Genomic DNA, 12,270 nt, shown 5'->3' with positions numbered 1-12,270 from the left:
AGCAGAATGAATGAATGGTTATATGTATGAATGAGTGATTGTATGAATGAATGAAATGAACAAGCATACACTTAAATGCCTTTTTCTCTGAAAACCTTCCTCCCTATATGACTGTGTACTAATATATATAAAACTATTACAATTTCAGTATGTACCGACCTCTGCCAGCCCCCATACGAACGCGACGTTCAAGTCTGACAAGGAAGTACATCCGGAAGAGGAGAAACTATTAAAAAAGTAAATTAAAAAAATAATAGAAGAAATATTTTAATAGAAAATACGTAATATACATTTATTTTTTCATAATAACACCAGAATCTTATAATAATGGGATTAAGATATAATATACATAAGAAACTGCCTGCCTCAGTAGTGCGACTGCCAGGCAAAGGGGTCTCGGGTTCGATTCCCGGGTAGGGCAAAGTCAAACTGAGCTTTTTTTGAAAATTTCTCAGTAGTAGCACGGTGTCTGGAATTGTGTCCAGTATATGGCAATAGACTCACTCCCTATTACATGGGACTTATAACACAAATGGTGAAAAGTGGGTGTATAGTGTATAGCGGTATTATGTGCTGTAATATGCACCCCTGCCTACCTCTTCGGGGATAAAACGCGTGACGGTGTGTTTCATAAAATAACTGCTGAAAAGTGGGCCTTACAATGTATACAATTAATATTTTATATTACGTATTTTCTAATAAAATTTTTGACTTAAATAAATTCGGTATTGTATACTGAAGAAAATAATTTTAATCAATATTTTTTTTGTTATGTATAAATCACAAATATATATGAAAAACAAATGTTACAATTCAAGTCTTCCTGTATATATAATATATTATAATACTAGCTTTTGCCCTCGGCTTCGCTTGAAAATAATACATAAATATAACACTTCCCATTAAATCATACATCAACAGCCTATAAGTGGTCACTGCTGACCAAAGGCCTCTTCTCACACGGAGAAGGTTTGAACATTAATCACCACGCTTGCTCAATGTGGGTTGGCGATTTCAAACTTATAATTAGAAATTATAAGCCCAGGTTTCCTCACGATGTTTTCCTTCACCGTTTGCTGAATTTAGAAACAGGGGTAGATTATGGTCTGGAATAACACATAGGCTACTATTTTATCCCACGGGAATGCAAGCGAATCCGCTGGTAAAAGCTAGTATATATAGATATACATTTTACTATACATACATAATATACATATAATATGCAACAGTGTTTGTATGAGATTTCTGATACTTTTTCAAAATATGTATTAGTCAGAGTACAAAATTCGATGCCCAATTCAGCATTTTATATTTTATATTTTATGCACTTGTAACGCCTCTGGTGTTTCAAGTGTCCATGGGCGGCGGCGATTGCTTACCATCAGGTCTGCTATACATAATATAAAAAAATATATCTATTGACACTATTTAGATAAAACGAAATCTCATATAAACTCTGTTACATTACTATATGACAAAAAAACAAACAATTTTGTAAAATTTACAATGTATTTAATAATTCTGTCTACCCCACGGGGGCAAGAGGCGTGAATATAAACAAAGTCACAATATAATTATGACATGTTATAAAAATAATTTATTTTTATAATTTTAAAACAGTTTTATATAAATATGAATTCAATTAATATTAATAATTATGATTTATATTAAACGAACAATTTAAAATGTGTGTATTTGTAACCATTTCTCGGAAACGGCTGTAGCGATTTCGATGAAACTTGCACTTTAGGAACAAAATGAGCGAATGATAAATAAAAAGAAAGAAATCAGTATATAACTGCCTCACTGTTGACCAAAGGCCACTTCTCAAAAGAAGAAGGTTTGAGCATTAATCACTACGCTTGCTCAATGCCCAAATTATAAGCCCAGATTTCCTCATGATGTTTTCCTTCACCGTTTGTCAGTAGTGTCTAAATAATCTTAGAAAGTACATATAACTCGGAAAATATCACTGACACAGAAATCCACTGACTGAGAAATAGGTCTTGGATTCGATTCCTGGGTCGATACAGATTAGAATGGAGCCCGATGTCTATTTTCATCCCCCTATTACATGGGCTTATAACATTACTGGTGAAAAGCGTTGGTTTAATTTGAGCATCTCTGCTTAGTCCCTTTTTCTATTAAAATATAGTACAGAAATATATGTGTTTAAGACGAGTGCCTTAACCTTTGAGCTACCACAAATTTAATATACATATATAAAAAAGAATTGATAAATAGACTCATCCCCTATTACATGGGACTTATAACATAAATGGTGAAAAGTGGGTGTACATTGTATAGCGTATGGAGAAACCTCTTATGACTTAATTCAAACCACATATTTGTTATCATCTTGGCTGACGATATACGAAAAATGAGCGAAATAGGCCCAGTAGGTAAGCCAAAAAGTGCATTATTCTCTTTGAACTAATTTGAACACTCTTTACAAATACGACATTATAACAGCCGCGCCGCATGTCCGTAACATTCCTAGACAACCTACTACATTACAGCTCTTCTGTGGTCAAGGAACATGGAGCTGTTCATACAGAATTTAATACTTGATTTATTTCATTATTTATTTTGTTTGAAAATTTCAGTTTTTCGTTGAAATATTTAGTTGTATTATGCTTCTGTGGACGAGTACTACTTGTAGTTTCATTTAAGTCATATGAGTGATATCCATACTGTATGTGCTAATATGTCTAAAATATAGACAATCCTACCTTTGGGGGGACATAGCCGCGTAGAAGATATTTTTAACAAAAAAATGCACTTATGTAGAAGAGAATTTTTGAAAATGCAACCTTATTACTTAAGCGAAAAGAGTAAAAATACTATATTTTATGATAAGCATTGTATGTGTGCCTTCTATGTATCAAACGCTTTGAAAGATACGTATTTAATGTTCACATGTAAACAGTGACTCATGTAGTGTAGATGTCCAGTCAACTGACGGTAGCGAGGTTCACTGTCCAGTGACACACGTACGCTGGTATCGCCATGAGTTAATGTTCACATTTAGAATACATAAATATATAGTGTGACTGGTAATTAGTGAACGATATTTAAACACGTGATTGTACTCATGATTACAAACAACTTTCCTATATAAACTTTTATTGTATACTCATTAGTTTTATTTTTATCACAATAAGAAAACAACAAAATTTCGTGAGGCGCGCGCCCGATTTCGCATGATCAGCTGTTAGCAGCGATAAAAAAAAAACTAATGAGTATACAAAAAAGTCGGGTCGGGAAAGTTGTTTGTAATCATGAGTACAATCACGTGTTTAAATATCGTTCACTAATTACCAGACACCCTATATACCTACAGTCAAACTACTTTTATATACTTCCTGAAATAAATGGTGCCTTGATTAATATAATATGTAGAAAAGAAACAAATTTTTTGAGATGCATGAAATGTTATAACTTTACGCTATAATATACCTGTTACGTTACAATTTTATAATGGAGTATTTTATAACTATTGATTATTATAATATTTTAATAGTAGATATGTTTTTTTTTTGTAATCCAAGCATTTTTGTTTTAATTAATAAATTAAAATTAACATTTAAGTAGGATTTAGATTTTTAAACATTTATTGTTGTTTTTTTTTTTGTAAACTAGTTTTTAACTTTCGAATAGTGATTGATGAAGGTACGTAAGGAAATCGAAAATAAATATTATTATTTTTTGGGTGTAAAATTACTTCTGGCTCATATAGAGGTATCAATTTTGTTTTTTGTTTTGACATTTTCACATTAAGTCATTGAAGCTAGGTTTCAAAGTGTAGCTTCGAAAGAAAGTCCATCGTTACTCTTTTCAAGAACTACTGGTCCGATTTGAATAATTCTTATTTGTTGGATAGCGCATTTATCGAGGAAGGTTATGACCTGTAAAACGTCACGTTGCAATAAATAGGAACCGAGCAGAGCGGGTGAAACCAAGCGGAAGCAGCTAGTTCGGTTAATAAAGGAAAAGTCATAATTGATGTGTTATTTTAAGTTTTATACTTTTATAAAATCGTTTTTTAATGATAAATAAAGTATCAAATGCCTCGTGTAGTGTAGATGTGTGACACACGTATTCTGGTATCAAAGGAAATGTTGAAAAAAAACTAATTGTACCCTAATATGTTGCCAGAACTAAAAATGTACTTATATATTTTTTAAAGGGCAATATTTTTATTAGTTTGGAAATTTGTATAGCGCTGTTGAATTTTGTTTTTTTTTTTAATTGCACGGTAGTTATAATGTTAAAAGAAAACGAAAAATGTTATTAATATCAAGCAAATTATGTATGAATTATTAATTATTATCATTATATTATATTATATTATTATAACAGTTACAAATATAATTTTTAAGAGCATTTATTTCGATGATTACGTAAATAAAATAAATAAATAAATGAATTTTACATATTCATTAATTTCTTTTGTAGTTTTATTTTAATTCTTTACGAAATTAGTTTATTTTTTATCCTACTCCTGCTTTTCGAGCCGGAGGTTTGGTAAATCCGCTAGGTAGTCCGCTTCAGCTTCGGATCAGGCATCAGCCCTACTGGGCCCCTTCTGTGGTGGTCTGATGGCTCTTTGAGGCGCACGTGGAACGCGCCACAGGCGCGTGTCTATTTCTGGTTTACTTACGGTGGCCAGAAATCGTCGCGCGATCCCTGACGCCCAGAGTGTCTCTGGCGACCGTCGGACCGTGAGGAGATTGGTTCCCTCACTGACTGCTTTACAGAAGGGAGGAGGAGGAGACGGTATCCCAGTCCCCCTCGCTCCGCACCATGGCCTGAAAAACGCCGGATGCGAGACATCTCCGTCGCCGAATAACTTAAGCTTAAAGGCACAAAAGAGACTGCACAACTGGGAGAAATCCAGTCGATATTATCACAGTCAGTCAGATTAAGGTCAGAGTAAATAGGTACGTACCATAGGCGTATTTTTTCCAAAAAAATAAGTACCTAGACATTACAGAGCGTTATTTTTGTAGTTAACGTAGTACATCCCCTGCTTGACTACAATGTCTGTATGACTACAATGGGTCGACTTTCGAACCCCTCCCGATACTAAAACCTGGCTAAGCCTATGGTAGGTACTTACTAAGTCTGTGCTCTATCTTCGGCCACATCTTCGCTTCGCCATCCTGGCAGTAAGCGGGTTGGTGGCCAAACTCAGACTTATCAACGTTAAAAAAAATGATTCGAAAAAAAATGAAGATTATATTAATATTAGAGATTCAAAAAACTTTATTTCGAAATTCCAAACACACATACAATACATTCAGAGCTTAAAAACACACACATTTGAGTATAGCCATTATATTATGTACTACAAATTATATGAAGGTAAACACTACTTATTTAACAAAAATGCTTTTTTCGACAGATATAAAAAATGTCACATGACTATGGATTTTTAAACGGGGTGTTCCTCAAGTCGACGTCAAAGTGGTACCAGTGGTACCAACATTTTTTTTTTATTGTAACTTTCGTGGAGAAGCCTATGTCCAGCAGTGGACGAGCACAGGCTGATTATGATGATGACTTGTGTGTTTTCCATGAAAAAGTATACTCTGTGTTAGTCTTTTGAAGTTTTTATTATATATTTCTTGCCGATTTGGACGTCGATTTCAGGGACAATTTAAAACATCACGCTATGACATATAAAAGCTGAGCAGGGGATGAAACTACGTGGGAGTATCTAGTAATTTATAAATAAGATGATTATTTAATACTTCTTATACTAAGTTGTTGTTGTCAATGCTGGGGTTTCTTTTCTTTATAGCAAAGAACAATGTAACCAAGTATTGTATTGTGAACCTGATTGAAAAAGAGTAACCTATGGAGTTTCTTGCTCGTTCTTCTCCATAGGAATCTACACTTTGGAACGAGCAAATAGCTTCACTAGAGGACTGACCGACAGACAGACGTTATTAATTATAATTATTATATTTGCTTTAACGTTCAAAAGTGCCTTCCTGGTCTATTTGAAATAAATGATTTTGACTTTGACTTTGCAAAAACGAACACACCCAACTGATGGTAAGTTGTTACGGAGTGTTTCTTCAAAAACCTCCATCCTTATTTTTATTGGATTGGTTGAAAGCAGTGTCACAGCTTAATTTATTGAAACCAAATTTTGTGTTTCAATCGGCAGAATTGTTAACTTTTGGTTGAGGATAATGACGCCGTTAACTTTTTTGAAGATTCACCCTACAGTGGCCTATGAATGCTTACAACATTTTCTTATTATTAATGTAATATTAATTAGGTATGTTTAATACACTCACTACTACTTAAAACTAATATAATATTAAAACGGATACCTGTTATAATTGTAAAACACTACGAACGTGACAAAGTGACATGCCATGACACTTAAAGACTTACAATTTTGTTTTTAGGTTTTTTGTTTTATTGGGAAAATACCGTGAAACCGGTTTTTTTTTGTAAATAAAATATATAAAAAAATAATTGAGGGTAGATAGAATTTTCGTTAAAAAGACGAATATTTCTTTCCTTTGATTTTTCAAAAAATACATTTAGGTAGAAAATAGTATTAAAATAACACAATTTCCAAATGTCAAAAACGACGTTTTTTTGTGAAGGGAATCATTATCAAATGATTTCTACCGCCCTGGGTGAAACTAGAGGGAGTGTCAGACTCTTACTGACTAAACACCAACCCGTTCTTACTTCAGCATTAAAACTAGAGTGGTTGTCTGCTGTTGTCCGCAGCTTCGGAATGTCGAAAACGACTGAATACAATTTTTTGTATGTTACCACTGAATGTGAGGTCATAGGTACCCATTTGAAGATATGCTTAATCTTAAATATGCTACGAAATCTTAATATTATTATTCGTTTGGGCTAAATGTAATTTCATTTCATTTCATTGGAATTTCTCTTTCTTCCTGACGACGACGAATAAAACCGATTAACATAAGACCAAATCTTTACGACATGTAGGTATTACTTGTAGTATAACTATAATTAATTTGTAATCATATATCGATATTCTATTACACTTATAAAACATGTAAACTAGAGTAAACATCAAGTAAAGAAATTGCCGTACATTGGCAGGACAGATCACCTTTGAACACCCGTAACACCAGAGGCGTTACAAGTGCGGAACCTTTTAGGAAGGATTTTGGATGGTGGGATGGATTGGGTCTCGAGTGATCTGGGGCATTAGTCTGCTATTTCAATTGTGTCAGAATGTTCGATCACTGAGCAGTGCAAGAGGGACGGAGCTATGTAGGTTGTATAGCTCCATCCCTCTCGTACTGCCCAATGATGGACCATTCTGACACAATTGTAATAGCAGACTAAGGCCCCTGGATTTGGGATTGAGGAGTGGCAAGGGCTTTGTTTCACGCCGGTGTGCTGCGAAGCCGTGGTATTACATTGGTGGGGCTAAACCAGTAGTGCTACTCTCCATCCTCAGCCCTCCAGTCTGGGACCTTAGTCTGCTATTACAATTGTGTCAGAATGGTCGATCACTGAGCAGTGCAAGAGGGACGGAGCTATACAACCTACATAGCTCCGTCCCTCTTGCACTGCTCAATCGGCACTATTGTAATAGCAGACTGGCCCCTGGATTTGGGATTGAGGAGTGGCAAGGGCTTTGTTTCACGCCGGTGTGCTGCGAAGCCGTGGTATTACATTGGTGGGGCTAAACCAGTAGTGCTACTCTCCATCCTCAGCCCTCCAGTCTGATGTCTTGGCAACCCTTTACCCGATTACGATTACTGATGATGGCGGACCTGGAAGAAGCGATAGAGGATTTATAGCAAACAGCTTTTCTTTAAGTTTTTGACAACTTAACTGTCAAATGAGTCACATATGACTCATGAAGAATATTTAGAATAAGCTCAAGAGTCACAGGTGACTCATTTCTTTGTTCAATTTTGGCACATATTTTTGTTATGAGCGTGCAGTAATATTGTAATTATAATTACGTGAACGTATCACAAAAAACCTAACTTACAAAATAACAAAATAAAATTTCGCAATATTTTTTGATATGATTATGAGCCCCGGTCTGTTTTGGAACAAGTCGAGCATCCGCAACAACAGCTTAGATCGCAAGAGGCTCGCGAGCGGCGTATTCGCTTAATATTATTTATTATGTAAGTATTTATGCAACAATTTCGCATTTATTATTTAATTTGCACGCCAGAGATTCGTAAATTAAGTTTAAATTAAACTATGATCATCATAATCAGCTAATAAGTAACCACTGCTAAGCATAAGGCCTTTTCGCACACGGAGAAGGCATGAGCATTAATCACCACGCTTGCTCAATGCGGGTTGGCGATTTCAAACTTATAATAATTAGAAATTATAAGCCCAAGTTTCCTCACGATGTTTTCCTTCACCATTTGTCAGTGGTGTCTAAATATTCTTAGAAAGTACATATAAGTTGAAAAAGTAACATTGATGTTAAAATTCACTGCTGATTATCAGCAGTGAATTTTTATAATTATTGGCATCTTTTTGTGCTATAAGCCGGTAAATAAGCGTATCACCTGATGGTAAGCAATCGCCGCCGCCCATGGACATCCGAAACACCAGAAGCTTTACAAGTGCGTTGCCTTTTGGGGTTAGGAATTTAAGGGTTGTTGGGGAATCGGGGATTGGGAAGATTGGGAAAGGTTTAATTAGGACTCCGGTAACCTCGTCCACACAACAAAACACAACGCAAGCGTTGTTTCACTAACCGCCGTACTCAGAGTCATTTAATGGTTACTTAAACCTTCCTTACCAATTGTTTCCGATACAAAATCGTTACTAAGGAATAGGTTTAAGTAATCATTAAATGACTCTAAGTGCGGCAGTTATAATCTTAATATATATAGCTTACCGCCATCGTCACCAGGGTGTGCAGGTATTTTCACCACAGGGAGTCCAGGTATTTCCTCAACAGGGAGTGCAGGAGAAGCTTCACCAGGGCGATGCTGAAAAGCATCATCAGGGCTTGCAGGAGACACATCATCAGACGCCGCGCTGACAGACAACTGCCCCTCATTTCTCTTCTCCTTGTCTCGCAAACAATAATCACACTTGCCTTCATCGAGGCAGCAGCAAGAGTCCACCTGCCTTGCCTTTTTAGCCTCTTCATCATTGTCAGGAGCATGCATCATGCGTTTTCTCCCCTGCACCACCTCCGAAGCTGTCGGAGCTTCAGGAGTGTCATAGGATGGTCCTGTGAGGTCAATTTCACCGCACATAATAAACTTTTCCTCAGGCTGACGCGAAAATTGGGGCATATTGCACACATCTTCTTCTCCGCACATATTGAAGTTTTTATCAGACTGACGCTGACGCGAAAATTTGGGCACATCTTTGGGTAAAATATAGAACATGTCTTTCAGTTCCTCATTGAGCTTTGAACGTGTATCAATTGGATTGGACGTAGCAATATTAAGCACGCGTTCATCCAATTTCGCCATATGAGACAGCACGATGGCTAATACAATCTCCTCTTTGGACACATTCTCAAATTCGGACGTCAGCATCGCAGTTAGATTCTGGGCGTAAGAAGCGAGGCTCTCGTTATCCTTCATCGTACAACCTTGCAAATTAATCAAACAGCTTGCTGGAGTGTTCTGAGCTTCCATAGCTTCGCAGTATTTTGCGCCAAACAGCCTTTTAAAATCGGTCCATGTTAAGCTACGGCTGGCTACTGTCTTGAACCACGCCAAAGCACTGCCTCTAAGTGCCTGATCAAGAGCCGACTGCAGTGCAACTCCTGATTGCTGTTCCTTGATGACATAAGCATCAGCAGTCAACAGCCAGCAGCGAGGATCCATGCTTCTTGTATCAGGATTGAAGATAGGGAGACGCGAATCCGTATTATTTTGGCGCAATACGTTCAGGAGCGATGATAGTAGGTTATTTTGTTGGGCAATCAAAGGTACCATAGCTTGTCCAACATTATTATCCACAGTTGTAGAAGAACATGGCTCCGGCTCCGAATGTCGGTCGATTGAGATGGTTCTGTCACCACTAATATTGTACACTATTTTAATCGTAGTTGGCTCAGTAGCGTACCCATTAGGCCGTATTTGCGGAATGGATAAGTGCAAAGTCATTTTGCGTGTGCGTTTCGCGTTTAGAGTAATATGCATTTAATTTGCATTAAGTTAACAGGAGATGTAAATTGATTTGTGCGCGTCACGAGAATGCGTTCGACGGGGCGCGGGTCGGTCGCGTCTCTGGCTCGGGACGCCGGGAATTACACTAATGGACACTCCCGGCGCGTCTCCTGCCTAATAAAATATGTCGACTTTTTGACATTTCACTTTATTACTTTTGTTGTGTAATTGTTGATGTATAAGTTTAATATAATACATGTATATGTTAGAAGTATAAAAATGTGTGTTCTATAAATTAGAACATGTTTTTCCCAAAGGGTGTTCTCCCTACATACATATAACCGATGAAATCGATCGGCAATCGATTGTTTGATAATCGATCGGTATCCGTAGATCAATTAAAACTTTTTTTTCTGAGGACAATCATCCAATGACTTCTCCCGCTTTGGATGAGGCGGGAGGGAGTGTCAGACTCTTACTGACTAAAAACCACCCCGTTCCTACTCCTGCTTTTGGAGCCGGAGCCCCGGTAACCTGTTAAGTTGTCCGCTGTGATCAATTAAAGCTACAACACCAATCGATCCACTTGTGTATAAATCACTTATACATCCTAAAAGGTAGGTAGAAGTTTATTCTTTTCACCATTCGTGTTTTTTATGATATAAGCCGGTAAACGAGCAGACGGATCATCTGATGGTAAGCAATTGCCGCCGTCAATGGATATTTGAAGCACCAGGGTCGTTACAAGTGCGTTGCCGGCCTTTTGGGGTTAGGAGTTTAACGGTTGTTGGGGAATAGGGGTTGGAAGATTGGGAAGGGAGGAATTGGGCCTGTGGTAACCTCACTCACAAAAAAAACACAACCCAAGCGTAGTTTTACACTGATTTTCTGTGAGGCCGTGGTATTACACAAACCTATTTACATAAAATAATATGTAGCTCTGTCTACATCTTTGGAGATTTATATCAGAGTGTTTATTCATCTACTAGTTTATAGCCACGACTTCACCTGCATGGTCAAAGAAAAGTATCCTATATCACTCTCCAGCCTCTAGACTACCTACAGACACTAAGAAACACTCCATTAAACAATATTAAAGAATGACAAACAAACAAAATTTCCAATTTATGTTATTAGTAAGTAAAAGGATAGCAATTTCGCTACAAGTAATATATCACACATCGAACTATTGATCGCGACACAGGACCTGCGCAGTGCAGACAGAACATTCTAGAACTAGACTTGTGCACTCAATGCAACTACTGCAGAAGGTCCACGTCGCTCAGGACTTATGATAATGAAATACAACTTCTTTTTATTGGTATAAGCCCGCTCTAAACGTGCCAAAACCGCTGCCATTCCTGTGCACCAGGATCTACAGTAGATACAACTATGAAAACACCGGAACATTGAAGTCCCATGCAACACCGGAGGCCCAATTACCCCCCTTCCAATCCCCAATTCTCCAGCAACCCTTAAATTCCTAACCTGCAAAAGGCTGTTTTCTGGTGGAAAAGCGCAATCCTTTGAAAATTACTTGCAAATCTGGTTCCATAATTAAAGCGTCTCTGTTGCATCTACTAGGTAACAATGGAAGCAATGACAGCGTTGTAAAACACCATTCGTCATTGCTAGATGGCGCGCACAGTGCAACATTGCACGTTGAATCGCACGCTTACTTCACTTACACTGTTTTAACCTTATCTTTAAAACCAAGACTAATCAATTAATTGAACCTTCTGCATCTCTCGTTTAAATATGACCAGTATACCAATAACTGCACACAAATATATCACACACCGAAGTACTAATTGTGACCTGCGCAGTGCAGACAGAACATTCTAGAATGTGCACTCAATGCGACGACTGCAGAAGGTCCACGTCGCTCAGTGCACAATTTTTTACATGGGATATCTCTATCACAGAATATTGGCGTGAAACAACGCTTGCGTAGAGTTTCGTCGTGTAAGTGAGGTTAATGGAGGCCCAATCCTCCCCCCTCCATTCCTAGTTACCAAATCGTCGAACCCAGAATCGCGAAAACGATAGCAACGTATCTCTAACTTGTCTTGTGAATGCGGATATCCATGAGTGGCGTCAATTGCTTACCATTAAGTTGACTACACGGTTGGCGCGGTGGCTGGGC

At 37.4% G+C, this 12,270-nt stretch overlaps 4 protein-coding genes across 6 annotated transcripts in view; 2 read left to right on the top strand and 2 right to left on the bottom strand.

Moving 5' to 3' along the window:
- LOC118278554 (poly [ADP-ribose] polymerase tankyrase) overlaps nucleotides 1-1,690 on the top strand; it is a 137,046-nt gene extending 135,356 nt beyond the window's left edge. Inside the window, exon 25 of one of the 3 annotated variants that reach the window (XM_050703447.1) lies at nucleotides 1,386-1,690. The gene's annotated coding sequence lies outside the window, so the exon portion shown is untranslated. Of the gene's footprint in view, nucleotides 1-969 lie in introns of all 3 variants that reach the window. The other 2 variants (XM_050703446.1, XM_050703443.1) reach the window with 2 other exon arrangements.
- LOC118278551 (unextended protein) overlaps nucleotides 1-1,690 on the top strand; it is a 64,655-nt gene extending 62,965 nt beyond the window's left edge. Inside the window, exon 14 of the mRNA XM_050703468.1 lies at nucleotides 149-1,690. Within this exon, the coding sequence (XP_050559425.1) occupies nucleotides 149-241 (93 nt within the window). The 3' untranslated portion in view covers nucleotides 242-1,690. The remainder of the gene's footprint in view (nucleotides 1-148) is intronic.
- LOC118278614 (modular serine protease-like) overlaps nucleotides 1-12,270 on the bottom strand; it is a 200,117-nt gene that overhangs the window by 95,354 nt on the left and 92,493 nt on the right. The gene's annotated exons all lie outside the window — the stretch shown is intronic.
- LOC118278550 (uncharacterized) lies at nucleotides 7,622-10,248 on the bottom strand. Its single transcript, XM_050703664.1, has 2 exons — nucleotides 8,891-10,248; nucleotides 7,622-7,790 (listed from the first exon to the last, which is right to left on the bottom strand). The coding sequence occupies exons 1-2, from the start codon at nucleotides 10,155-10,157 to the stop codon at nucleotides 7,759-7,761; spliced, it is 1,299 nt and encodes a 432-aa protein (XP_050559621.1). The 5' UTR covers nucleotides 10,158-10,248; the 3' UTR covers nucleotides 7,622-7,758.

Source organism: Spodoptera frugiperda, chromosome 24 (assembly GCF_023101765.2).
Source record: "Spodoptera frugiperda isolate SF20-4 chromosome 24, AGI-APGP_CSIRO_Sfru_2.0, whole genome shotgun sequence".
NCBI classification, from domain to species: Eukaryota; Metazoa; Arthropoda; class Insecta; order Lepidoptera; family Noctuidae; genus Spodoptera; species Spodoptera frugiperda.
The sequence above is the reverse complement of the archived record's forward strand: the minus strand, read 5'-3'. Positions and strand labels throughout refer to the sequence as shown.

Excerpts from the sequence above, each read along its gene's own strand:
- LOC118278550 (XM_050703664.1), bottom strand. The coding sequence starts at position 10,157 with ATGCATATTACTCTAAACGCGAAACGCACACGCAAAATGACTTTGCAC. Across the intron at positions 7,791-8,890 it reads ACACCCTGGTGACGATGGCG|GTCCGCCATCATCAGTAATC; the intron begins GTAAGCTATATA and ends CGCTTCTTCCAG.